Source organism: Manacus candei, unplaced genomic scaffold (assembly GCF_025592945.1).
Source record: "Manacus candei isolate 608988 ecotype Guabito, Panama unplaced genomic scaffold, ASM2559294v1 h1tg000210l, whole genome shotgun sequence".
NCBI lineage: Eukaryota > Metazoa > Chordata > Aves > Passeriformes > Pipridae > Manacus > Manacus candei.
In genome coordinates, this window is record NW_026138258.1 from 115109 (window position 1) to 141620 (window position 26512).

General features: G+C 63.1%; 1 protein-coding gene across 1 annotated transcript; it reads left to right on the forward strand.

The window, feature by feature from the left end:
• LOC127464329 (proto-oncogene vav-like) lies at positions 1-25326 on the forward strand. Its single transcript, XM_051774634.1, has 25 exons — positions 1-1645; positions 3024-3140; positions 3229-3287; positions 4226-4291; positions 5035-5143; positions 6177-6266; positions 6700-6768; positions 8788-8894; positions 11147-11243; positions 11890-11985; positions 12670-12738; positions 13445-13531; positions 14446-14531; positions 15763-15895; positions 16791-16900; positions 17013-17114; positions 17704-17828; positions 20377-20513; positions 21231-21296; positions 21594-21625; positions 22431-22547; positions 22641-22728; positions 23775-23889; positions 24986-25134; positions 25219-25326. The coding sequence occupies exons 1-25, from the start codon at positions 50-52 to the stop codon at positions 25270-25272; spliced, it is 3876 nt and encodes a 1291-aa protein (XP_051630594.1). The 5' UTR covers positions 1-49; the 3' UTR covers positions 25273-25326.
• Positions 25327-26512: the final 1186 nt, after the last annotated feature.

A 26512-nucleotide genomic window follows, 5' to 3' on the forward strand; every position in this document is an offset into this window, starting at 1 on the left:
CCGGACACCCGGACCCTCGTGGGACCCTCGCTGTGGGCAGAGGCCCCAGATGCCCAAACCCCCCCTCATGTCCCGGGTTCCTGGTTCCCCCCTGGGCCCCCCGTTCCCACGGCCCGGGCTGTGCCCACAGGGCCCCCCGTGGTGGCGGCGGCTCCTCCCGGTGCCGGTGGCGGGGCGGGAAGGCCCCCGTGGGCAGGAAGGGCCCCGTCGGCATCCGGGCGCCACATCCACGTTCCCGGAGGCCCCCGCGGCACCCCCGGGGCGCAGGCGCAGCACCTCGGCCTTCCGGCACCCCCGGCCAGCCCCACCAGCACTGCCCACACCGGGGGGGTCCCCGGGACCACCGGACCCTCCCCGGCCCCGGGAGCAGCGGGGGAAGGAGCCCCTGGGCCCCCCGGGAGCCTGCGGGGGTGGCGGTGGGGCAGCGGCAGCTCCTCGGGGCCTTCTGGGAGCCTCCGGCTCCTCCCCGACGAGGTGGTTCCTGGGGGGTTCCTCCCAGACCCCCCTTTGCTGCAGGAGCTGCTGCAGGAGTGGCAGAAGGGTCGGCTCCGTCGGCTCCTCCCCAGAAGTTCATCCCACCAGGATTCACCTCCGTCGGCTTCTCCACAGTTCATCCCACCAGGACTCAGCTCCATCACCTTCTCCCCAGAAGTTCATCACACCAGGACCCATCTCCATTGGCTCCTTCGTAGAAGTTCATCACACCAGGACCCATCTCCATTGGCTCCTCCACAGCTTGTCCCACCAGGACTCAGCTCCACCAGCTCCTTCCCAGAACTGTTTCCACCAGGACCCACCTCCATCGGCTCCTCCCCAGAAGTTCATCCCACCAGGATCCACCTCCATCACCTTCTCCCCAGAACTGGTCCCACCAGGACACATCTCCACCAACTCCTGTGTAGAAGTTCATCCCACCAGGACCCACCTCCATCAGCTCCTCTCCAGACACGATCCCACCAGGACCTCATTCCTGTCAACATCTCCCCAGAACTGGTCCCACCAGGACCCACCTCCACCAGTCCCTCTCCAGAAGTTCATCCCACTGGGACCCACCTCCATCGACTCCTTCCCAGAAGTTCATCCCACCAGGATCCACCTCCACCACCTCCTGTGTAGAAGTTCATCCCACCAGGATCCGTCTCCTCCTCCCCCAGAAGTTCGTCCCACCAGGACCCACCTCCATCACCTTCTCTCCAGAAGTTCATCCCACCGGGATCCATCTCCTCTCCCCCCAGAAGTTCATCCCACCAGGACCCACCCCAATCACCTTCTCTCCAGAAGTTCATCCCACCAGGATCTGTCTCCTCCTCCCCAGAAGTTCATCCCACCAGGACCCACCCCAATCACCTTCTCCCCAGCAGTTCATCCCACCAGGATCTGCCTCCTCCTCCTCCTCCTCCTCCTCCTCCTCCTCCCCCGGTCGGTCCCGCCCGTGCCCCCCATGGAGGTGTGGCGACAATGTGCCCACTGGCTGGTGGCCGCGCGGGTGCTGCCGGCGGGTCACCGGGCCAGCAGCCCCGGGGGGCAGGTGTGGGACCTGGCGCAGGCGCTGCGGGACGGGGTCCTGCTGTGCCACCTCCTCAACGCCCTCCTGCCCCGCGCCATCCCCCCCAGGGACATCTGCCCCCGGCCCCAGATGTCACAGGTGAGAGCGGGGCACGGGGGGACACGGGGGACACGGGGACAACGGGGGGGACAATGGTGGGGACAAAGGCAGGTGAGGGTGGTGGGGATGGGGACAATGGGGATGATGATGATGGTGACGGTGACATTGATGGTGACAGTGATGGGGCTGGTGGGAGTCATTGGGGTCATGGGGACAATGGGATGATGATGATGATGGTGATGATGGTGATGGAGACATTGATGGTGAGTGATGGGGCTGGTAGGAATGAAGGTCATGGCATTGGGGTGATGGGGACAATGGGATGATGATGATGATGATGGTGATATTGGGGTTGATGGTGACAGTGACATTGATGGTGACAGTGATGGGGTTGGTAGGAATGAAGGTCATGGCATTGGGGTGCTGGGGACAATGGGGATGATGATGATGATGATGGTGACGCTGGGGTTGGTGGTGACAATGACAGAGCTGGTGACATGAGGGTGATGGGGATGGTCATGGGGACAATGGGGATGATGACGATGATGATGGTGACGATGATGATGGTGACATTGGGGTTGGTGGTGACAGTGACAGGGTTGGTGACAGTGGCATTGATGGTGACAGTGACAGGGTTGGTGGAAGTGAAGGTCATGGCATTGGGGTGATGGGGACAATGGGGATGATGATGATGGTGACGATGACATTGGGGTTGATGGTGACGGTGACATTGATGGTGACAGTGACATGGATGGTGACAGTGACAGGGCTGGTGGGATGAGGGTGGTGAGGACAGTGATGGGGACAATGGGGATGATGATGACGACGGTGACATTGATGGTGACAGTGACATTGATGGTGACAGTGATGGGGCTGGTGGGAGTGAAGGTCATGGCATTGGGGTCATGGGGACAATGGGGATGATGATGGTGATGGTGACGATGACATTGGGGTTGGTGGTGACAGTGACATGGATGGTGACAGTGACAGGGCTGGTGGGACTGAGGGTGGTGGGGATGGTGATGGGGACCAGAGGGGTGACAGTGACAATAGGGGTGACACTGGGAGTGGTGATGGTGACACTGGGGGTGACAGCGATGACAGGGGTGACACTGGGAGTGCTGATGGTGACACTGGGGGTGACGATGGTGACACTGTGGGTGCTGATGGTGACACTGGGGGAGCTGATGGTGACAATGGGGGTGCTGATGGTGACACTGGGGGTGCCAGCGATGACAGGGGTGACACTGGGGGTGACGATGGTGACCCTGGGGGAGCTGATGGTGACACTGGGGGTGCCAGCGATGACAGGGGTGACACTGGGGGTGCCGAGGGTGACCCTGGGGGTGACACCGGGGGTGCTGCCGGGGGAGGGGACACCCCCGGTGCCGGTGCCATCGCCGCGGTGCCGCCGCAGTTCCTGTGCCTGCGGAACATCCGCACCTTCCTCTCCGCCTGCGCCGACAAGTTCGGGCTCCCGAAGCATCGGCTCTTCGGCGCCTTCGACCTCTTCGACGTCGAGGACTTCGGCAAGGTGGGACCCCGGGGGGACCCCGGGGGGGGCCCGGGTGTCCGGGTGTCACCCCTCCTCCCCCCCCCCGATGTCACCCGTCTGTCCCCAGGTGATCGAGACCCTCTCGACGCTCTCCTGGACCCCCATCGCCCAGAGCAGGGGCTTCACGTGAGCGCACAGACCCCTCCCCGGGGGCCTACGTGACCCTGAGGGTCCTCAGGTGTCCCCAAGGGTCCCGGATGTCCTGGCCCTGGGGGTCCCGAGTGTCCCAAGTGTCCCTGAGGGTCCTCAGGTGTCCCCAAGGGTCCCGGATGCACTGGCCCTGGGGGTCCCGAGTGTCCCAGGTGGCCCTGAGGGTCCTCAGGTGTCCCCAAGGGTCCCGGATGTCCCAGCCCTGGGGGTCCCAAGTGTCCCTGAGGGTCCTCAGGTGACCCTGCGTGTCCCAGTTGTCCCTGGGGGTCCCAGATTTCCAGTCCCAAAGGGTCCCACTTGTCTCTGAGGGTCCCCAGGTGTCCCTGAGGGTCCCCAGGTGTCCCCAAGGATCGCAGGTGTCCCCAAGGGTCCCACATGTCCCTGAGGGTCCCGGATGTCCTGGCTCTGAGGGTCCTGAGTGTCCCAGGTGTCCCTGGGGGTCCTGAGTGTCCCTGGGGGTCCCGCGTGACACCGAGGGTCCACAGGTGTCCCCAAGGGTCCCAGGTGTCCCTGGGGGTCCTGAGTGTCCCCAGGTGTCCCTGGGGGTCCCACATGTCCCTCAGGGTCCCACTTGTCCCTGGGGGTACCTGAGGGTCCCAGTTGTCCTTGAGTGTCCCCAGTTGTCCCTGGGGGTCCCAGTTGTCCTTGAGTGTCCCCGGTTGTCCCTGGGGGTCCCACATGTCCCTGAGTGCCCCTGGTTGTCCTTGAGGGTCCCGGGTGTCCCTGGGGGTCCCAAGTGTCCCCGAGGGTCCCGAGTGTCCCCGAGGGTCCCGGGTGTCCCTGAGGGTCCCAGTTGTCCTTGAGTGTCCCCGGTTGTCCCTGGGGGTCCCGCTTGTCCCCGAGTGTCCCACATATCCCTGAGGGTCCCCAGATGTCCCCGGGGGTCCCTGAGGGTCCGGTTCATGTCCCCTCAGGCCCTTCCCGTCCGAGGAGTGCGTTGGGGACGAGGACATTTACAGCGGCCTCTCCGACCTCATCGAGTGAGGGGGGCTTGGGGGGGCAGTGGGGGGGCACTGGGAGGTTTTAAGGGGGTTATTGGGAGGTACTGGGAGGTACTGAAGGGGAATTTGGGGGATTTAAGGGGTACCAGGGGGTCCTTGAGGAGAATTTGGGGTATTTAAGAGATACCAGGGGGTCCTTGAGGAGAATTTGGGGTATTTAAGGGGTACTGGGGGGGGCACCGGGGGTATTTAAGGTGTATTGGGGGTGTTGGGATATCAGGGGACCCCCGGGGGGGGCGGTTGGGGTGTATGAGAGGGGCATCGGGGGGGGGCATTGAGGGGGCATTAAAGGAGCCCCAGGGAATTGGGGGGGATTAGAGGGGATTCTGGGACCCTCGGGGGGTGTCGGGGAGGGGCTGGGGGTGGGGTTTTGGGGGTCCCGGGAAGGTCACCGAGCCGTGTCCCCCCCCCTCGCAGCGACACGGTTGAGGAGGACGATTCCTATGATGTTCCAAGGAATTGGGGGGGGGGGGATTAGAGGGGATTAGGGCACCCCCGGGGGGTGTTGGTGAGGGGCTGGGGGTGGTTTTGGTGGTCCCGGGGATTGGGGGGGAGGTCACCGAGCCGTGCCCCCCCCGCAGCGACACGGCCGAGGAGGACGATGATCCCTACGATGCCCCAGGGAACTGGGAGGGATTAGAGGGGACTGGGGGACCCCCGAGGGGCATCGAGGAGGGTCAGGGGGTGGGTTTTGGGGGTCACCGAGCCGTGCCCCCCCGCAGCGACACGGCCGAGGAGGACGATGATCTCTACGACTGCGTCGAGGCCGAAGGCGACGACGGTGACGAGATCTACGAGGACCTGATGAGGGGCGAGACCCCCCCGGCCGCGGTGGGTGGGGCCCCTCGGACACTCGTGTCCCCACCCCTCGAGACCTGAGTCCTCCCCCCAAGACCCCTCTGTCCCCCCCTGGTCACCTGTGTGTCCCCCCCCCAGGCCCCTGAGTTACCCCCTGTCACCTCTGTCCCCCCCCAGACACCTCTGTCCCCCCCCAGTCATCTGAGTCCCCCCCAAGACACCTGAGTGCCCCCCGTCACCTCTGTCCCCCCCCAAGACATCTGAGTGCCCCCCATCACCTCTGTCCCCCCCAAGACCCCTGAGTGCCCCCCGTCACCTCTGTCCCCCCCCCAAGACACCTGAGTTTCCCCCCTGTCACCTCTGTCCCCCCCGGACCCCTCTGTCCCCCCCTCAAGACACCTGAGTCCCCCCTCAGACACCTGAGTCCCCCCTGTCACCTCTGTCCCCCCCAGACCCCTCTGTCCCCCCCCAAGACACCTGAGTCCCCTCTGTTCACCTGTGTCCCCCCCAGCCACCTGTGTCCCCCCCCGGTCACCCTTGTTTCTCCTGGTCACCTGTGTGTCCCCCGGACACCTGAGTGACCCCCCATCATCTGAGTGTCCCCTCCCCGGTCACCCTTGTGTCCCCCTGTCACCTGTGTGTCCCCCAGACACCTGTGTGTCCCCCCCATCATCTGAGTGTCCCCCCCTAGTCACCCGTGTCCCCCTTGGTCACCTGTGTGTCCCCAAAGGCCAGGGGACCCCCCAGTCACCTTTGTCCCCTCCTGTCACCTGAGTCCCCCGTGGTCACCCCTGTGTCCCCCATGTCACCCCTGTGTCCCCCATGTCACCTGTGTCCCCCCCAGACACCTGTGTCATTCCTTGACACACCTGAGTGTCCCCCAGTCACCCGCATGTCCCCCTGTCCCCAGTGTCCCCAATGTCCCCAATGTCCCCAACGTCCCCGGTGTCCCCAATGTCCCCAATGTCCCCGGCGCCCTCGCGTGTCCCCCTGTCCCCAGTGTCCCCTCTGTCCCCAATGTCCCCAATGTCCCTGCATGTCCCCAATGTCCCCGATGTCCCCACAGAAGGGCCCTGTGGACCGGCGGCTGTGCTGCCTCCAGGAGCTGCGGCAAACGGAGGAGAGATACACGGAGACCCTGGAGTCCATCTGCCAGGTGACACTGGGGACACTGGGGACATTGGGGACATTGGGGACAGTGGGGACATTGGGGACAGTGGGGACATTGGGGGTACATGGAGACCCTGGAGTCCATCTGCCAGGTGACACTGGGGACAGTGGGGACATTGGGGACATTGGAGACATTGGGGGACACTGGGGGACATTGGGGACAGTGGGGGGACATGGAGACCCTGGAGTCCATCTGCCAGGTGACACTGGGGACATTGGGGACAGTGGGGACATTGGGGACTTGAGGGATATTGGTGACACTGGGGACACAGAGGACGTGGGGACATTGGGAACATCGGGGACAATGGGGACATGGACAAGGGGGCCACAGGGATGGGCCACAGGGATGGGACACAGGGACAGGGCCGTGGGACCGCAGCCCCTCCCAGTGCTCCCAGTAATCCCAGTTCCCCCCCCAGCACTTCCTGCGGCCGCTGCGGCACTTCCTGGAGCCGCAGGACATGGAGAGCGTGTTCATCAACATCGAGGTGAGACCCGGCACCGGGGACACCGGGGACAGCAGGGACACCAACCAGGGACAGCAGTGACACCCACCAGGGACAGCACGGACACCAACCAGGGACAGCAGTGACACCCACCAGGGACAGCAGGGACACCCACCAGGGACAGCAGGGACACCAACCAGGGACAGCAGTGACACCCACCAGGGACAGCAGGGACACCCACCAGGGACACCGGGGACAGCAGGGACACCAACCAGGGACAGCAGGGACACCCACCAGGGACACCGGGGACACCGAGGACAGCAGGGACAGCTGGGGCACCAGGGACAGCAGTAACATCACTGACACCTACCAGGGACACCGAGGACACTGGGGACAGCAGGGGCATTGACCAGGGACAGCTGGGACAGCTGGGACAGCAGTGACATCACTGACACCGACCAGGGACACCAGGGACGCCAGGGACACCAACCAGGGACACCGGGGACAGCAGGGACACCGACCAGGGACAGCAGGGACACCAACCAGGGACAGCAGTGACACCCACCAGGGACAGCAGGGACACCAACCAGGGACACCGGGGACAGCAGGGACACCAACCAGGGACAGCAGGGACACCAACCAGGGACAGCAGTGACACCCACCAGGGACAGCAGGGACACCCACCAGGGACACCGGGGACACCGAGGACAGCAGGGACAGCAGTGACACCCACCAGGGACAGCACGGACACCAACCAGGGACAGCAGTGACACCCACCAGGGACAGCAGGGACACCCACCAGGGACACCGGGGACAGCAGGGACACCAACCAGGGACAGCAGGGACACCCACCAGGGACACCGGGGACAGCAGGGACACCAACCAGGGACAGCAGTGACACCCACCAGGGACAGCAGGGACACCCACCAGGGACACCGGGGACACCGAGGACAGCAGGGACAGCTGGGGCACCAGGGACAGCAGTAACATCACTGACACCCACCAGGGACACCGAGGACACTGGGGACAGCAGGGGCATTGACCAGGGACAGCTGGGACAGCTGGGACAGCTGGGACAGCAGTGACATCACTGACACCGACCAGGGACACCAGGGACGCCAGGGACACCAACCAGGGACACCGGGGACAGCAGGGACACCGACCAGGGACAGCAGGCACACTGAGGACATCGGGGACACCCACCAGGGACACCAGTGACAGCAGGGACATTGGGGACACTGACCAGGGACACTGGGGACAGCAGGGACAGCAGGGACACTGGGGACACCAACCAGGGACACCTGGGACACCGGGGACAGCAGGGACAGCTGGGACATCACTGACACCGACCAGGGACACCGGGGACAGCAGGGACACCAACCAGGGACAGCAGGGACAGCAGGGACAGCAAGGACATCACTGACACCAACCAGGGACACCGAGGACACCGGGGACAGCAGGGACACTGACCAGGGACACTGGGGACTCCGAGGACACTGAGGACACCGGGGACAGCAGGGACATTGGGGACATCGGAGACAGCAGGGACAGCACTGACACCGACCAGTGACACCGACCAGTGACACCAGTGACACCAGTGACACTGACCAATGACACCAGTGACACCAGTAACACCGACCAGTGACACCGGTGACACCAGTGACACTGACCAGTGACACCAGTAACCCCAACCAGTGACACCAGTGACACCAGTGACACTGACCAGTAACCCCAGTAACCCCAGTAACCCCAGTAACCAGTAACACAAGTGACACCAGTGGCACCAGTTACCCCTCCAGCTCTCCCAGTAACCCCTCCCAGTGCTCCCAGTAACCCCTCCCAGTGCTCCCAGTAACCCCACTGTGGGTCCTGGAGGGGTCCGGGAGGGGGTTGATTCCCAATTTTTGGTGTAACCCTCCAATTTTTGGGATGTCCCCCCAATTTTTGGGATGTCCCCCCAATTTTTGGGGTGCAACCCCTCAATTTTTGGGGTGTCCCCCCAATTTTTGAGGTGTCCCGCTCCCCAAATTTTGGGGTGACCCCCCCGTGCCCCCCCCCCAGGAGCTGCTGCAGCTGCACCGCCTGTTCCTGGGGGAGCTTCGGGGGGCGTTGGGGGGGCCGGGGGGGGGGCACGGGCTGCCCCCCCTCTTCCTCGCCTACAAGGAGAGGTACGGGGGGGGGTCCTGGGGGGTTCTGGAGCGGTTTGGGGGGGTCCTGGGGGGTCCTGGAGGGGTTTGGGGGTCCCGGGAGGGTCCGGGGGGGGTCCTGGAGGGGTTTGGGGGGGTCTTGGAGGGGTTACTGGGGGACAAGTGGGGGGGCCTGGAGGGGTTTGGGAGCCCTGGAGGGGTTCTTGGAGGGGTTTGGGGGTCCTGGGGGGTCCACGGGAGGGTCCTGCGGGGGTCCTGGGAGGGTTTGAGGGGGTCTTGAGGGGTTTGGGGTGGTCAAGTGGGGAGTCCTGGAGGAGTTTGGGGGTCCTGGGGGAGGGTGGGGGGGGTGGAGAGGGTTGTGGGATCCTGGGGGGTCCGGAGGGGTCCTGGGGGAGGTCCTGAAGGGGTTTGGGGGGGGAAAGTGGGGGGTCCTGAAGGGGTTTGAGGGTCCTGGAGGGGCTTGGTGGGGTCTTGGAGGGGTTCCAGGGGGGGCAAGTGGGGGGTCCTGGAGGGGTTTGGGGGTCCTGGAGGGGTCCTGGGAGGGTTTGGGGGGGTCCTGAGGGGCTTGGGGGGGTCAAGTGGGGGGTCCTGGGAGGTTTGGGAGGGGTTTGGGGGGGTCAAGTGGGGGGTCCTGGAGGGGTTTGGGTGTCCCAGGAGGGTGCTGGGGGGTGGTTCTGTGGCTGTTTTGGGGGAGTTTGGAGGGTCTTGGGGGGCAATGGGGGGTTCTGTAGGGATTTGGGGGTCCTGGGGAGGGTTCTGGGGGTTCTGGGGGGGTTCTGGTGGATTTTGGGGTGGATTTTGGGGTGATTTGGGGTGATTTGGTGGCAGGTTCCTGTTCTATGGCCGGTACTGCAGCCAGGTGGATTTGGGGTGGATTTTGGGGTGGATTTTGGGGTGGATTTTGGGTGTATTTTGGGGTGATTTGGGGTGATTTGGTGGCAGGTTCCTGCTCTCTGGCCGGTCCTGCAGTCAGGTGGATTTGGGGTGGATTTGGGGTGGATTTGGGGTGATTTGGGGTGATTTGGTGCCCAGGTTCCTGCTCTATGGCCGGTACTGCAGCCAGGTGGATTTGGGGTGGATTTTGGGTGGATTTTGGGGTGGATTTTGGGGTGGATTTGGGGTGGATTTTGGGGTGATTTGGGGTGATTTGGTGGCAGGTTCCTGCTCTCTGGCCGGTCCTGCAGCCAGGTGGATTTGGGGTGGATTTGGGGTGGATTTGGGGTGTATTTTGGGGTGATTTGGTGCCAGGTTCCTGCTCTATGACCAGTACTGCAATCAGGTGGATTTGGGGTGATTTGGGGTGTATTTTGGGGTGATTTGGGGTGATTTGGTGCCAGGTTCCTGCTCTATGGCCGGTACTGCAGTCAGGTGGATTTGGGGTGTATTTTGGGGTGATTTGGGGTGGATTTGGTGCCTATGGCTGGTACTGCAGTCAGGTAGATTTGGGGTGGATTTGGGCTGGATTTTGGGGTGTATTTTGGGGTGATTTGGGGTGATTTGGTGCCCAGGTTCCTGCTCTATGGTCGGTACTGCAGTCAGGTGGATTTGGGGTGGATTTTGGGTGGATTTTGGGGTGGATTTTGGGGTGGATTTGGGGTGATTTGGGGTGATTTGGGGTGATTTGGTGCCAGGTTCCTGCTCTCTGGCCGGTACTGCAGTCAGGTGGATTTGGGGTGATTTGGAGTGTATTTTGGGGTGATTTGGGGTGATTTGGTGGCAGGTTCCTGCTCTATGGCCGGTCCTGCAGTCAGGTAGATTTGGGGTGGATTTGGGGTGTATTTTGGGGTGATTTGGGGTGATTTGGGGTGATTTGGTGGCAGGTTCCTGCTCTATGGCCGGTCCTGCAGTCAGGTGGATTTGGGGTGGATTTTGGGGTGGATTTGTGGTGGATTTGGTGCCTATGGCCGGTACTGCAGTCAGGTGGATTTGGGGTGGATTTGGGGTGTATTTTGGGGTGATTTGGGGTGATTTGGTACCAGGTTCCTGCTCTATGGCCGGTACTGCAGCCAGGTGGATTTGGGGTGGATTTGGGGTGGATTTTGGGGTGGATTTTGGGGTGGATTTGGGGTGTATTTTGGGGTGATTTGGGGTGATTTGGTGCCAGGTTCCTGCTCTATGGCTGGTACTGCAGCCAGGTGGATTTGGGGTGTATTTTGGGGTGATTTGGGGTGATTTGGTGGCAGGTTCCTGCTCTACGGCCGGTACTGCAGCCAGGTGGATTTGGGGTGGATTTGGGGTGTATTTTGGGGTGATTTGGGGTGATTTGGTGGCAGGTTCCTGCTCTATGGCCGGTACTGCAGCCAGGTGGAAGCGGCCGCCCGGCGCCTGGACCAGCTCTCCACCTGCACCGACCTGCGCATGAAGCTCCAGGTGGGCACCTGGACCCCCCCCCGGACCTCCCCTGTGACCCCCAATTGCCCTCCACCCCTCCCAATCCCCACGACCCCCCTGTGACCCCCAATGACCCCCCCATGGTCCCCTGTGACCCCCCATGACCCCATCCCTGAACCCAAAAGACCCCCCCTCACCCCTGTGACCCCCCTGGCCCCCACTGACCCCAAATGACCTCCTGACCCCAGTGACCCCCCTGACCCCAGTGACCCCAAATGACCCCCTGACCTCAATGGCTCCCCCTGACCCCAGTGACCCACATGACCCCTGTGACCCCCACTGATCCCATCCATGACCCCAATGACCTCCTGACCCCTGTGACCCCCCCTGAACCCAGTGACCCCCACTGACCCCTCCATGGCCCCAATGACCCCCAGTGACCCCCTTGAGCCCACTGACCCCCACTGACCCATCCATGACCCCAGTGACTCCCCCTGACCCCAATGACCCCCATGACCCCATCCTGAACCCAAAAGACCCCCCCCAACCACTGTGACCCTCCTGACTCCTGTGACCCCCCTTGACCCCTGTGACCCTCCCGACCCCTGTGACCCCCCTGACTCCTGTGACCTCTGTTGACCCCTGTAACCCCCCTGGAGCCCCCCTGACCCCCCCGTGACCCCAGGAATGTTCCCAACGGGCCAACAACGGGCGCTTCTCTCTGCGGGATCTGCTGATGGTGCCCATGCAGAGGGTGCTCAAGTACCACCTGCTGCTCCAGGTGCGCTGGGGACACACCTGGGACACACCTGGGGGCACCTGGGGGCATCTGGGATACACCTGGGAAACACCTGGGACACCTGGGACACACCTGGGACACACCTGGGGGCACCTGGGGGCATCTGGGATACACCTGGGACACCTGGGACACACCTGGGACACACCTGGGGGCACCTGGGGGCACCTGCGACACACCTGGGACACACCTGGGGGCACCTGGGGGCACCTGGGACACACCTGGGACACACCTGGGGGCACCTGGGGGCACCTGGGACACACCTGGGACACACCTGGGGACACACCTGGGATACCCGGGACACACCTGGGGACACCTGGGACACACTTGGGGGCACCTGGGGACACCTGGGACACACCTGGAGATACCTGGGACATCTGGGACACACCTGGGGGCACCTGGGGACACCTGGGGACACACCTGGGACACACCTGGGGACACGCCTGGGGACACCTGGGGATACCTGGAACACACTTGGGACACACCTGGGACACACCTGGGGACAGCTGGGACACATCTGGGGGCACCTGGGGACACCTGGAGAGGGGGGACACACCTGGGACACACCTGGGACACACCTGGGTCCCTTTGGGGGGTTCCCTGGGTCCCCTGGGGGTCCCCAGACCAGTCGGGGGTCACACCTGGGCCCCCTCACCTGACACCCCCCAGGAGCTGGTGAAGTTGACCCCGGAGCCGGCAGAGAGGGAGCGGCTCAGGGGGGCCCTGGACGCCATGAGGGTGGGTATGGAGGGGCCCGGGGGGGTCCTGGGGGGTCCTGGGGGGGTCTTTGGGGGTCTTGGGATGTCCTGGGGGGATCCGGGGGGCTCCTGGGGGGGATTCTGGGGGCTCCTGGGGGGTTCTGGAGGGTCCTGGGGGGTCGTGGAGTGGTCTTTGAGGGTCCAGGGGGGGGTCCTGGTGGGTCTGGGGGCACCTGGAGAGGGGGGACACACCTGGGGACACCTGGAAGAGTCTTGAGGGGTCCTGGAAGAGTCTTGAGGGGTCCGGGGGGGCTCCTGGAGGGGATTCTGGGGAGTCCTGGGGGGTTCTGGAGGGGTCTTGGAGGGGCCTGGTGGGTCTGGGGGGGGCTCGGGGGGGTCTTGGGGGGTCCTGGAGGGGTCTTGGGGGGCCCTGGGGGGTCCTAGGGGTGTTCTTGGAGGTCCTGGGGGGGGTCCTGGGGGAATCTGGGGGTCTCTGAAGGGGATTTAGGGGTTTCTGAGGGGGAACTGGGGGGCCCGGGGGAAAATTTGGGGGTTCCTGGTGGGATTTGGGGGTCCTTGGGGGGAATTTGGGGGTTCCTGGGGGGATTTGGGGGTCCTTGGGGGGAATTTGGGGTTCCCGGGGGGATTTGGGGGTTCCTGAGTGGGATTTGGGGTTGGGAGTTCCTGGGGGATGTTGGGGGGGGTCCCGGGGGGGTTCAGGGGTCTCTGATCGGGACCCCCCCCAGGACCTGGCCCAGTGTGTGAACGAGGTCAAACGGGACAACGAGACCCTCAAACAGCTCACGAGTGTCCAGCTCTGCCTCCACAACATGGTGGGGACCCCCCCGAGGCCACCCGGGACCCCCTGACCCTCCCCTGGGACCCCCAAACTGCCTCTGGGACCCCCGACTCTCCCCTTGGACCCCCAAACTGCTCCTGCACTCCCAGGCCCTCCAATCCCCCTCCAGTGTCCAGCTCTGCCTCCACAACATGGTGGGGACCCCCTGAGCCCCCCCGAGACCCCCTGACCTTCCCCTGGGACCCCCAAACCTTCCCCTAGGAACCCTCAACCCTCTCCTGAGACCCCCAAACTGCCCCTGTACCCCCAGACCCCCCCAATCCCCCCAAGTGTCCAGCTCTGCCTCCACAACATGGTGGGAACCCCCCGAACCCCCCTGAGACTCCCCAACCTTCCCCTGAGACCCCCAAACTGCTCTTGCACCTCCAGACCCCCCCAATCCCCCCAAGTGTCCCGCTCTGCCTCCACAACATGGTGGGAGCCCCCCGAACCTCCCCCAGGATGCCCCAACCTTCCCCTGAGACCCCCAAACCTTCCCCTGGGACCCCCCAACCTTCCCCTGAGACCCTCAAACTGCCCCATCCCCCCCATCCCCCCATGTCCCCTGCATGTCCCCCCCATTCCTGATGTCCCCCCATTCCCAATATCCCCCCCCACATTCCCAATGTCCCCCTGTGTCCCCCCCATTCCTGATGTCCCCATCCACATTCCCAATGTCCCCCTCATTCCCACTGTTCCCTTCCACATTCCCGATGTCCCCCTGTGTCCCCCCATTCCCAATATCCCCATTCCCATTCCCGATGTCCCCCCCATTCCCAACGTTCCCCTCCACATTCCCGATGTCCCCCCATGTCCCCCCATTCCCAATATCCCCATTCCCATTCCCGATGTCCCCCCATGTCCCCCCATTCCCACTGTCCCCATTCCCATTCCCGATGTCCGGCCCAGCCCCAGTCCCTGGCGCAGTTCGGGCGCCCCAAAATCGACGGGGAGCTGAAGGTCTCCAGCACCGAGAGACGCTCCAAGGTGGACAGGTGGGACATGGGGACACCCACAGGGACATCACAGGGACCTTGGGGACACCATGGGGACATGGGGACACCCACAGGGACATCACAGGGACCTTGGGGACACCATGGGGACATGGGGACACCACAGGGACATGGGGACACCCACGGGACATCACAGGGACCTTGGGGACACCATGGGGACACAGGGACACCATGGGGACATGGGGACAGCCATAGGGACATGGGGACACCACGGGGACATGGGGACACCCACAGGGACATCACAGGGACCTTGGGGACACCATGGGGACATGGGGACACCACAGGGACATGGGGACACCCACGGGACATCACAGGGACCCTGGGGACACCATGGGGACACCCACAGGGACATCACAGGGACCTTGGGGACACCATGGGGACACAGGGACACCATGGGGACATGGGGACAGCCATAGGGACATCACAGGGACCTTGGGGACACCATGGGGACATGGGGACACCACAGGGACATGGGGACACCCACAGGACATCACAGGGACCCTGGGGACACCATGGGGACACCCACAGGGACATCACAGGGACCTTGGGGACACCATGAGGACATGGGGACACCCACAGGGACATCACAGGGACCTTGGGGACACCATGGGGACATGGGGACACCATGGGGACATGGGGACACCCACAGGGACATCACAGGGACCTTGGGGACACCATGGGACATGGGGACACCACGGGGACATGGGGACACCCACAGGGACATCACAGGGACCTTGGGGACACCATGGGGACATGGGGACACCACAGGGACATGGGGACACCCACAGGACATCACAGGGACCCTGGGGACACCATGGGGACACCCACGGGACATCACAGGGACCTTGGGGACACCATGGGGACACAGGGACACCATGGGGACATGGGGACAGCCATAGGGACATGGGGACACCACGGGGACATGGGGACACCCACAGGGACATCACAGGGACCTTGGGGACACCATGGGGACATGGGGACAGCACAGGGACACCCCAAGAACACCACGGGGACATGGGAAAACAGGGACCCCCCACGGGGACCCCCTTGGGGACACAAGGCTGGGGACATGGGGACACTTGGGGACACCCCCTGTCCCAGAGCCGGGGCCAGCCCAGGACAGGCGGTGGGGACAGCCCAGGACAGGTGATGGGGACAGCCCAGGACAGGCGGTGGCCTCGGGGAGCCGGTGTCACCCCGCCCGTGTCCCCAGGTACGGGTTCCTGCTGGACAAGGCCCTGATCATCTGCAAGCGCCGCGGGGACTCCTACGAGGCCAAGGACGTCGTGGACCTGCAGAGCCACCAGCTCAGGGACGGCGCCCTCGGCCCCCGCGATGGCAAGAAGGTGGCGGGGACAGGGGGGTGACACCACGGCCGGGGGGATCCCCTGGATCCACTGCCCAGGGGTCCTGAGTGTCCTCTTCCCAAAGAACCCGGTGGACATGGGTGTCCAGGGCCAGGATCCTGGTGGATCCCAACATCTTGGTCCGTGGTGGACACAAGTGTCCAGGTCTGGTGGATCCCAGGATCCTGGTCCCTGGTGATCCCAAGCCTCCAGGTCCCTGGTGGCCCCATCAAGGCCTGGTGGACCCATGTGTCCAATTCCCAGCGGTCCTGGGTGTCCTCTTCCCGGTGAACCCAAGTGGACACAGGTGTCCAGATCTACTGGATCCAATGATCCTCTTCCCTGATGGATCCCAGGATCCTGGTCCCTCGTGGTCCCAAATGTCCAGCTGTGGTAGATCTCAGGATCTTGGTCTCTGGTGGACACAGCTGGTGGATCCTGTGATCCTGGTCCCTGGTGGACACAGCTGTCCAGGTCTGGTGGATCCCAGGATCCTGATCCCTGGTGGATCCCATGATCCTGATCCTTGATGGCTCCCAGGATCCTGGTCCCTGGTAGAACCCAATACTCTGTGTCCTGGTGGATCCCATGATCCTGATCCTTGATGGCTCCTAGGATCCTGGTCCCTGGTGGAACCCAATATCCTATGTCCTGGCAGATCCCAGGATCCCGTTTCCTGGTGGTTCCCAGGATCCCATTCCCTGGTGGATCCCATGATCCTGGTCCCTGCTACCCCCCCCATGTCCTTGCTGTACCCAGCGTCCAGGTGTCCACATGTCCTCAGTGACCACCCTCACTCCCGGTGGCCCCAGGGGTGTGTCCCCCAGTGTCCCCAGTGCCGGGCAACCCCACCCCGGGCGGAGGGCGTGGCTGATCCCCCCCCTCCACCCCCCAGTGGTCCCACACCTTCATACTCATGGACATGGCCGGGCTCCAGGACTACGAGCTCTTCTTCAAGACGCAGGAGCTGAAGAAGAAGTGGCTGGAGCAGTTCGAGATGGCCCTGTAGGTTCCTCCAGCCCCCCATGGGGGGGGGGGGGTCACCTGCCCCACTGGGTGGTCCCGGGGGGCTCAGTTTGCCTCCACCAGACTCAGTTTCCCCCCTGTCCCTCTCCAGCTCCAACATCTTCCCCGAGCACGCCCTGGCCGACGGACACGACTTCCAGATGTTCTCCTTCGAGGACACCACGTCCTGCAGGGCCTGCCAGATGTTGCTGAGGTAGGACCCCAAAATGACATCCCTCGCCCTCCTGGGGAGGTGGGAGGTGAGATGGGAGACAGGGTTGGGGGGCTCTGGGAGAAGGGGAGGCCCCAGGTGAGGGATTGGAGGTGGGGTGGGGTCTTGATGGGTCAGTTGGGTGAGTTGAGGTCAAGGTGGGTCAAGGTGTGAGTTGGAAATGAAGGGGACAGGTTGAGGCCTGGATAGGTCAAGATCATGGGGGGATCGAGTCTTGGGTGGATTGAGATCCCCAGGGTGGGTCAAGGGTTGGGTGGAGGTCAAGGTAGGTCAAGGTTGGTTGGTCGGTCAAGGTTGATTGGAGGACAACGAGGTGGGTCAAGACCAAGGTAGATCTAGGCCTGGGTGGACCAAGGCCAAGCTGGGTCCCTCCTGGATGGGTTCAAACCATGGGGTTGATCCTGGTGGGGTTGAGACCAACACAGGCCAAGAACTGGGGGGGTCAAGGGCTGGGTTGGCCAATCAGGTGTGTCGGGGATTGGTCAGGCCTAGGTTGGCTCAGCTGGGTGTGTCTGATGATGCCCTCAGTGACTGTTATCCCGTGTTCCCCATTGTCCCCCCGTGTCCCCAGGGGCACCTTCTACCAGGGCTATCGCTGCAGCCGCTGCCGGGCCCCCGCCCACAAGGAGTGTCTGGGCCGGGTGGGGACGTGCGGCAAGGCCGGAGCCGGTGAGGGGCATCATGGGATACAGGGGGGTATTAGGGGATGGGGGGGAGAGGCTCTGGGGGGGAAACAGGGGATGGGGAGGAGTGGGGTATTGTGGGATACAAGATGGCTGCCACTGAGTATCATTGGACACGAGATGGCTGCCATTGAGTAACATGGGATACAATATGGCTGACATTGAGTAACGTGGGATATGATATGGCTGCCGTTGAGTAACATGGGATACAAGATGGCCGATACATCACAGGGCATTGTGGGATACAAGATGGCCACCATTGAGTATCAACGGATACAATATGGCTGCCATTGAGTACCATGGGATACAAGATGACTGCCAGTGAGCACCATGGGATACAAGATGGCTGACACAGCACAGGGCATTGTGGGATACAATATGGCTGCCATTGAGCACCATGGGATACAAGATGGCTGACACAGCACAGGGCATTGTGGGATACAAGATGGCCACCATTCAGTACCATGAGATACAAGATGGCTGACAAAGTACAGGGCATTGTGGGATACAATATGGCTGCCACTGAGTACCATGGGATACAATATGGCTGACATAGCACAGGGCATTGTGGGATACAAGATGGCCACCATTGAGTAACATGGGATACAAGATGGTTGACAAAGCACAGGGCATTGTGGGATAAAATATGGCTGCCATGGAGGGGCATCATGGGATACAATATGGCTGCCATTGAGTAACACGGGATACAAGATGGCTGACAAAGCACAGAGCATTGTGGGATACAAGATGGCTGCCCTTGAGTAACATGGGCTACAGGATGGCTGAAACAGCACAGAGCATTGTGGGATACATGACGACCACCATTGAGTACCATGGGACACAACATGGCTGCCACTGAGTACCATGGGATACAATATGGCTGCCACTGAGTACCATGGGATACAATATGGCTGCCACTGAGTAACATGGGATACAATATGGCTGCCACTGAGTAACATGGGATCATCATGGCTGGGCTTCGCGAACAAAGATTTGGGAAGGCTCTATCCACATTTGTAACCATGGGATATAAGATGGCCAATACAGCACCGGGCATTGTGGGATACAAGATGGCCACCATTGAGTACCATGGGATACAATATGGCTGACAGAGCACAGGGCATTGTGGGATACAAGATGGCCACCATTGAGTACCATGGGATGCAATATGGATGATACATCACAGGGCATTGTGGGATACAGGATGGCTGCCATTGAGTAACATAGGATACAAGATGGCGGACACAGCACAGGGCATTGTGGGATACAAGATGGCTGTCATTGAGCCTGATGGGATACAAGATGGCTGACACAGAGCAGGGCATTGTGGGATAGAAGATGGCTGCCACTGAGCATCATGGGATCCAAGATGGCGGACACAGTCCAGGGCCTTGTGGGATATCTTAGCAATGGCCACCCATGGAGCCTAATTAACCCTGAGTGTTAGTTCAGGGAGGGGCTAATTAGCCCCAGCATTAATTAGGGGAGGGGCTAAATACCCCCAACCCTAATTGGCCACAACATTAAGTAGGGGAGGGTCTAATTAGTCGCAGGTTTAATTAGCTGCAGCATTAATTAAAGGAGGGGCTAAATAACCCCTCTCCCCAGTAGGCCTGGGAGTATTTAGCCCCAGGTCTTATTATCCCCATCATAAATTAGGGGAGGGGCTAATTAGCCCCAAGCCTTACTAAGGGGGTAGATAATTACCCCATCATTAATTAGGGGAGCGCTAATTACCTCACTAATGAGCATTTCCTCTCCCTCTTTCCCCTCCCAGATTCTGGCTCCGGCCCCAAGAAGGTACCAGGAAAATGGTTCAAAATGGGCTGAAAGGGCCCAGATTTGGGGGGTGGGGAGGGGTCTCTGGGGGGGTCAATCCCACCCCCCCCTCGCCCCCGACCCCTTCCCCTCCAACGGGGGTCCCGTTACCCCTCCCCCACTCACGGGGGTCCTGTTGCTCCCCCCCAGAACAAGTCGCAGCGTCCAGGACCCGACAAGAAACGGGGGGACCTGGGTGAGGAATTCTGGGGGGGTCTCGACCCCCGAGGTCAAACTTTGGGGGGAGTGGCGGGGGGGTTCTGGCACCCCTCGGATTTTTGGGGGCAAAGGGGGGGGTCTGACCCCACCAGTCCATGTTTGGGGGGGAGCTCAGGGGGGTCTGGACTCCCCACACACACATTTGGGGGGGCTCAGGGGGTGTCTGACCCACCCAGTCCATGTTTGTGGGGTTGTGGGGGTCTCTGACCCCCCCGGGTTGATTTTTGGGGGGCACAGGGGGGTCTGATCCCCCCCAGTTCATATTTGGTGGGGGGACTCAGAAGGGTCTGACCCCCCCCAGTCTGCATTTGGGGGGGCTCAGGGGGGTCTGACCCCCCCCCCCCAGCCCATATTTGGGGGTGGCACAGGGTGGGTCTGATCCCCCCCAGTTCATATTTTGGGGGGACTCAGAAGGGTCAGACCCCCCCCAGCCCATATTTGTGGGTTCGAGGGGGTCTCTGACCCATCCCGAGGTTTGGGGGTCTCGGGGGTCTCTTTTGACCACCCCTCCGTGCCCCCCCCAGGGCTCCCCAAGGTTGAGACCACCCAGCCCTACAGCGGCGTCCCCCCCCCGCCGGGGGTCCTGGGACCCCCCCTGCGCCTCAGCCCCGGGGACGTCATCGAGGTCACGGCAGCCGAGGCCGAGGAGCTCTGGTGGCAGGTTGGGGGGGTGGGGGGATATGGGACCCCTGGGGTGGGAAACGGACCCTCAGGGTGGGTCTGGGACCCTCAAGAGGGAAATGGGACCCCTGGGGTGCGGGCGGGACCCCCGGGTTGGGGACAGGACCCTCAAGAGGGAAATGGGACCCTTGGGGTGGGGAAGAGACCCCTGGGGTGGGGGCGGGACCCCCGGGGTGGGTCTGGGACCCTCAGGAGGGAAATGGACCCTCAGGGTGAGTTTGGGACCCTCAAGAGGGAAATGGGACCCTTGGGGTAGGGAAGAGACCCCTGAGGTGGGGGTGGGACCCGCGGGGTGGGGATGGAACCCTCAAGACAGAAATGGGACCCTCGGGGCGGGGATGGGACCCTCAGGGTGAGTTTGGGACCCTCAAGAGGGAAATGGGACCCTCGGGGTGGGGAAGAGACCCCTGGGGTGGGATCCCCAGGAAGGGGGCGGGATCCCTGGGATAGGGATTGGAACTCAGGATGGGGTTGGGACCCCCATGGCCATACTGGGATGGGGTTGGGACCCCCGTGGCCATACTGGGGTGGGGAACAGACCCCCATGGTCCTACTGGGATGGGGACCCCCATGGTCCTTCCCACCTCCTGAAAAGGACCCCCATGACCAGGGGGGACCCCCGTGGTCCTTCCCAACCCCCTGGGGGTCTGGGGGCACCCCCTGACGCCCCCCGGACCCCCCAATCCTCCCCCCCCAGGGCAGGAACGTGGCCAGTGGCGACCAGGGCTGGTTCCCCAGTGGTGCCGTGAGACCCTTCGTGGCTGTGAGTTTGGGGACCCCCAACCCAATCCCCCCCAGGGACCCCCCAACCCTCCCCGGTGTCCCCAAGGGGTTGGGGGGGGTCCTGGAATTTGGGGGGGGTCTCAGAGGAATCCCCTCGTGTGTCCCCCCAACCCCAAAATCTGCTCCCTCCCCAAGGACCCCCCACTCGTGTCCCCGAGGGGTTTGGGGGGGTCCTGGGATTTGGGGGGTCCTGGGATTAGGGGGGGTCTTGGAGGGGTCACCTCGTGTGTCCTCCCCCCCCAGCCTGATCCCAAACTCTGCTTCCTCCCCCCCCCAGGTGCCGCTGCCGGATCTCTCCGTGTACCCCTGGTTGGTGCTGGGGACCCCCCCTGCCCCCCAAAATCCTCCTCTGGGCCCCCATAGTCCTGGGACCCCCCAAATCCTCCCCTGAGATTCCTCAAATCCTCCTCTGGGCCCCCCATTGCCCCTGGAATCCCCCAAAATCCTCTTCTGGAACCCCCCAAATCCTCCTCTGGGTCACCCCATTGCCCCTAGGACCCCCCCCAAAATCCTCCTCTGCCCCCCCAAATCCTCCTCTGAGACCCCCAAATCCTCTTCTGGGTCACCCCATTGCCCCTGGGACCCCCCCAAATCCTCCTCTGGGCCCCCCATTGTCCCTGAGACCCTAAAATCCTCCTCCGGGACACCCCAAAATCCTCCTCTGGGACACCCTAAATCCTCCCCATGGCCCCCCATTGCCCCTGGGACCCCCCCCCAAATCCTCCTCTGGGCCCCTCTCCCTCCCCAGACCCCCCCGTATTGGTGCGGGAGGTGTTATTTGGGGTCTCAGAGCCCCCAAAACCCCCCGGGGCAGGAGGGGGTGTGCTATTTGGGGTCTCAGAGCCCCCGAACCCCCCCAGGGTGGTGCTCTTCGGGGTCTCTGAGCCCCCAAACCGGGCCGTGGGTGCTCTTTGGGGTCTCAGAGCCCCCCCGTGGGTGCTCTTTGGGGTTTCAGAGCCCCCGAACCCCCCGGGGTGGTGCTTTTTGGGGTCTCGGAGCCCCCGAACCCCGCCGTGGGTGCTCTTTGGGGTCTCAGAGTGCGGGCGGTGTTCTTTGGGGTCTCAGAACCCCCCGTGGGTGCTCTTTGGGGTCCGTGACGCCCTCCCCCCCGCAGGTACGCGGGTCCCATGGAGCGGGGGGGGGCCGAGCAGGTCCTGGCCCCCCGCTCGGACGGCGCGTTCCTGGTGCGGCAGCGGGTCAAGGATTCGGGGGAATTCGCCATCAGCATCAAGTAGGGCCCGGGGGATCCCTTTTTGGGGTCGGGGGGGGGGGGGGACATCGCAGACCCCCCCCCCGTGACCCCTCCCGGGTGTCCCCCCCTCAGGTACCGCGGGGAGGTGAAGCACATCAAGGTGATGACGGGGGAGGGGCTCTATAGGGTCACGGACAAGAAGGTGTTCAAGGGGCTGGTGGTGAGTGAGGGACCCCCCCAAAAAAGCCCCACAGCACTGCGGGACCCCCCCCGCGGGGATTTGGGGGTTTGGGGGTGTGGCTCCCGGGGGGATTTGGGGGATTGGGGGTGGTGACCTCCCGATGGAGTTTTGAGGGGGGGTTTTGGGGGGGGTGGTGACCCCGTGGTGGAGTTTGGGGTTGTGACCTCGTGGTGGGATTTGGGAGTTTGGGGGATGGGGGGTGGTGACCTCCCAGTGGAGTTTTGGGGTTTTTTGGGGGGGTGGTGATCCCAAGTGGGATTTGGGGATTGGGGATTGGGGGATGGGGGGTGGTGACCTCCCGATGGAGTTTTGAGGGGGGGTTTTGGGGGGGTAGTGACCCCGTGGTGGACTTTGGGGTTGTGACCTCGTGGTGGGATTTGGGGATTGGGGGTGGTGACCTCCCGGTGGAGTTTTGGGGAGTTTTTGGGGGGTGGTGACCCCGTGGTGGAGTTTGGGGTTGTGACCTCGTGGTGGGGTTTGGGGATTGGGGTGGTGACCTCCCACTGGAGTTTTGGGGGGTTTGAGGGGGGGTGGTGACCCCGTGGTGGGATTTGGGGGATTGGGGGATTGGGGGTAGTGACCTCCCAGTGGAGTTTTGGGGGGTTTTGAGGGGTGGTGACCCCGTGGTGGTTTTTGGGGTTGTGACCCCACAGTGGGTTTTGGGAGTTTGGGGGATGGGGGGTGGTGACCTCCCAGTGGAGTTTTGGGGGGTTTTTGGGGGGTGGTGACCCTGTGGTGGTCTTTGGGGGTATTCTGGGGGGTGGTTCCCCCCCCAGTGGGTTCAGAAGTGTTTTGGGGGTGGTGATCCTGCTGTGGGATTTGGGGTGGTGTCCCCCCGATGGGGTCTGGGGGTGTTTTGGGGGTGGTGACCCCATGGTGGGGTTGGGTTTTTTTGGGGTGTGGTGCCTCCCCAGTGCTCTTTGGGGGTATTTTGGGGGGTTGTTCCCCCCCTGTGGGTTGAGGGGTGTTGTGGGGTTGGTGACCCCGTGGGATTGGTGACCCCGTGGTGTCCCCGTGTCCCCCAGGAGCTGGTGGAGTTCTACCGGCGCAGCTCCCTCCGGGATTGTTTCAAGGCCCTGGACACGACGCTCGTGGTGCCCTTCAAGGAGCCCGAGAGCCGGGCGGGACCCCGAGCCCCGGGTACAGCCTGGGGGGGTCCCACAGCGGCGGGGGGGGATGGATGCAGTGGGATGGACAGGGAGGGGGGATGGACACGTTGGGATGGACATGGAGGGGTCCCACAGAGGGGTGGGGGTGGGATGGATGCAGTGGGATGGACATGGAGGGGGGATGGAGACATTGGGAGGGTCATGGAGGGGGATGGAGACATTGGGATGGACATGGAGGGGGGATGGACACGTTGGGATGGACATGGAGGGGTCCCACAGCGGGGTGGGGTGGGGATGGACACAATGGGATGGACATGGAGGGGGATGGACACATTGGGATGGACATGGAGGGGTCCCACTGGGGGGGAGGGGGATGGACACATTGGGATGGAGAGGGAGGGGGGATGGACACATTGGGATGAACATGGAGGGGGGATGGAGACATTGGGATGGACATGGAGGGGGATGGACACGTTGGGATGGACATGGAGGGGTCCCACAGCGGGGTGGGGGGGATGGACACATTGAGATGGACAGGGAGGGGTCTCACCTTAAGGTGGAGGGGGGATGGATGCATTGGAATGGACATGGAGGGGTCCCACAGCGGGGTGGGGGGGATGGACACAATGGGATGGACGTGGAGGGGGGATGGACACGTTGGGATGGACATGGAGGGGGGATGGACACGTTGGGATGGACAGGGAGGGGGATGGACATGGAGGGGGATGGACACGTTGGGATGGACATGGAGGGGTCCCACTGGGGGGGGAGGGGGATGGACACAATGGGATGGACAGGGAGGGGTTCCACAGCAGGGGGGGGGGGGATGGACACAATGGGATGGACAGGGAGGGGGGATGGACACATTGGGATGGACATGGAGGGGTCCCACCTTAAGGTGGGGGTGGGATGGATGCATTGGAATGGACATAGAGGGGTCCTACAGCAGGGTGGGGGTGGTGGGATGGGTGCAGAGGTGGTGGGATGGAAGTGGTGGGATGGACACGGCGGGAATTTGGGGGCCCCAGCTGGGCCGAGGGAAGGACAAGGGGGGGACCCAACGGCCAGGAGGGGGGTGGGACCAGCCGAGGGTGGGGTCTCACCCCCGTCCCCCCGTCCCTCCCCAGGGGCCGTGCGGAATTTCGGCTCGGCCAAGGCGCGCTACGACTTCAGCGCCCGGGACCGGACGGAGCTGTCGCTGCGCGAGGGGGACGTGATCCGAGTGCTCAGCAAGAAGGGACACCCGGGCTGGTGGAAAGGGGAGATCTACGGCCGGGTACGACCCCCGACCCGGGGGCGGGTCAGGCAGCCCCTTCCCCGACCCCCAAACCCCCCCTAAAGCTCGTCCCCCTCCCCCCAGGTCGGCTGGTTCCCGGCGAACTACGTGGAGGAGGATTATTCGGATTATTGCTGAGCACGGACACCCCCAAAACCACCCCCTGCCCGTGTCCTCCGAGCCCCCCAGAGCCCCCCCAAATTCCCTCCGGGTGATCGGGGCCCCTTCCTGCCCCGGAGGGACAATAAAGGAGGAGGAGGATGAGCCGCGGGGTTGGATTTTGCGGGATTTTGGGAGCCCGGGTCGGGCTCGAGGCCGCGGGGAGGGATTTCCAGGAACGGGCAGGAGGAGAGGTCAAGGTTTGGCTGGAAGGGATCCAGGTTTCCAGGCAGGGATGGGACGAGGGAGGTCAATCCGGGAATGGATCCAGGTGTCCGGGCAGGGATGGGGCCAGGGAGAGGAATCCGGGAATGGATCCAGGTGTCCGGGCAGGAATGTGTCCATTCAGCTGAATTCGGGAATAGGTCCAGGTGTCCGGGCAGGGATGGGGCCAGGGAGGGGAATCCGGGAATGGATCCAGGTGTCCGGGCAGGGATGGGACCAGGGAGGGGAGTCTGGGAATGGATTCAGGTGTCCGGGAATGGATCCAGGTGTCCGGGCAGGGATGGGACCAGGGAGGGGAATTAGGGAATGGATCCAGGTGTCTGGCAGGGATGGGACCAGGGAGCTAAATCTGGGAATGGATCCAGGTTTCCAGGCAGGGATGGGACGAGGGAGGTGAATCCAGGAATGGATCCAGGTGTCCCATCCAGAGATGGGACCAGGGAGGTGAATCCAGGAATGGATCCAGGTGTCCGGGCAGGGATGGGACCAGGGAGGTGAATCCAGGAATGGATCCAGGTGTCTGGCAGGGATGGGACCAGGGAGGAGAATCCGGGAATGGATCCAGGTTTCCAGGCAGGGATGGGACCAGGGAGGGGAATTCGGGAATGGATCCAGGTGTCCGGGTAGGGATGTGTCAATGGAGCTAAATCTGGGAATGGATCCATGTGTCTGGCAGGGATGGGACCAGGGAGGTGAATCCTGGAATGGATCCAGGTGTCCCGGCAGGGATGGGACCATGGGGGTGAATTCGGGAATGGATCCAGGTGTCCGGGTAGGGATGTGTCAGTGGAGCTAAATCCGGGAATGGATCCAGGTGTCCGGGTAGGGATGGGATCAGGGAGGTGAATCCAGGAATGGATCCAGGTGTCCGGGAATGGACGAAGGTGTGCGGGCAGGGATGGGACCAGGGAGGGGAGTCTGGGAATGGATTCAGGTGAATCCGGGAATGGATCCAGGTGTCCGGGAATGACCCAGGTGTCCGGGCAGGGATGGG

Excerpts from the sequence above, each read along its gene's own strand:
- LOC127464329 (XM_051774634.1), top strand. The coding sequence starts at position 50 with ATGCCCAAACCCCCCCTCATGTCCCGGGTTCCTGGTTCCCCCCTGGGC. Across the intron at positions 13,532-14,445 it reads AGCTCTGCCTCCACAACATG|CCCCAGTCCCTGGCGCAGTT; the intron begins GTGGGGACCCCC and ends TGTCCGGCCCAG. Across the intron at positions 20,514-21,230 it reads CCGAGGAGCTCTGGTGGCAG|GGCAGGAACGTGGCCAGTGG; the intron begins GTTGGGGGGGTG and ends CTCCCCCCCCAG.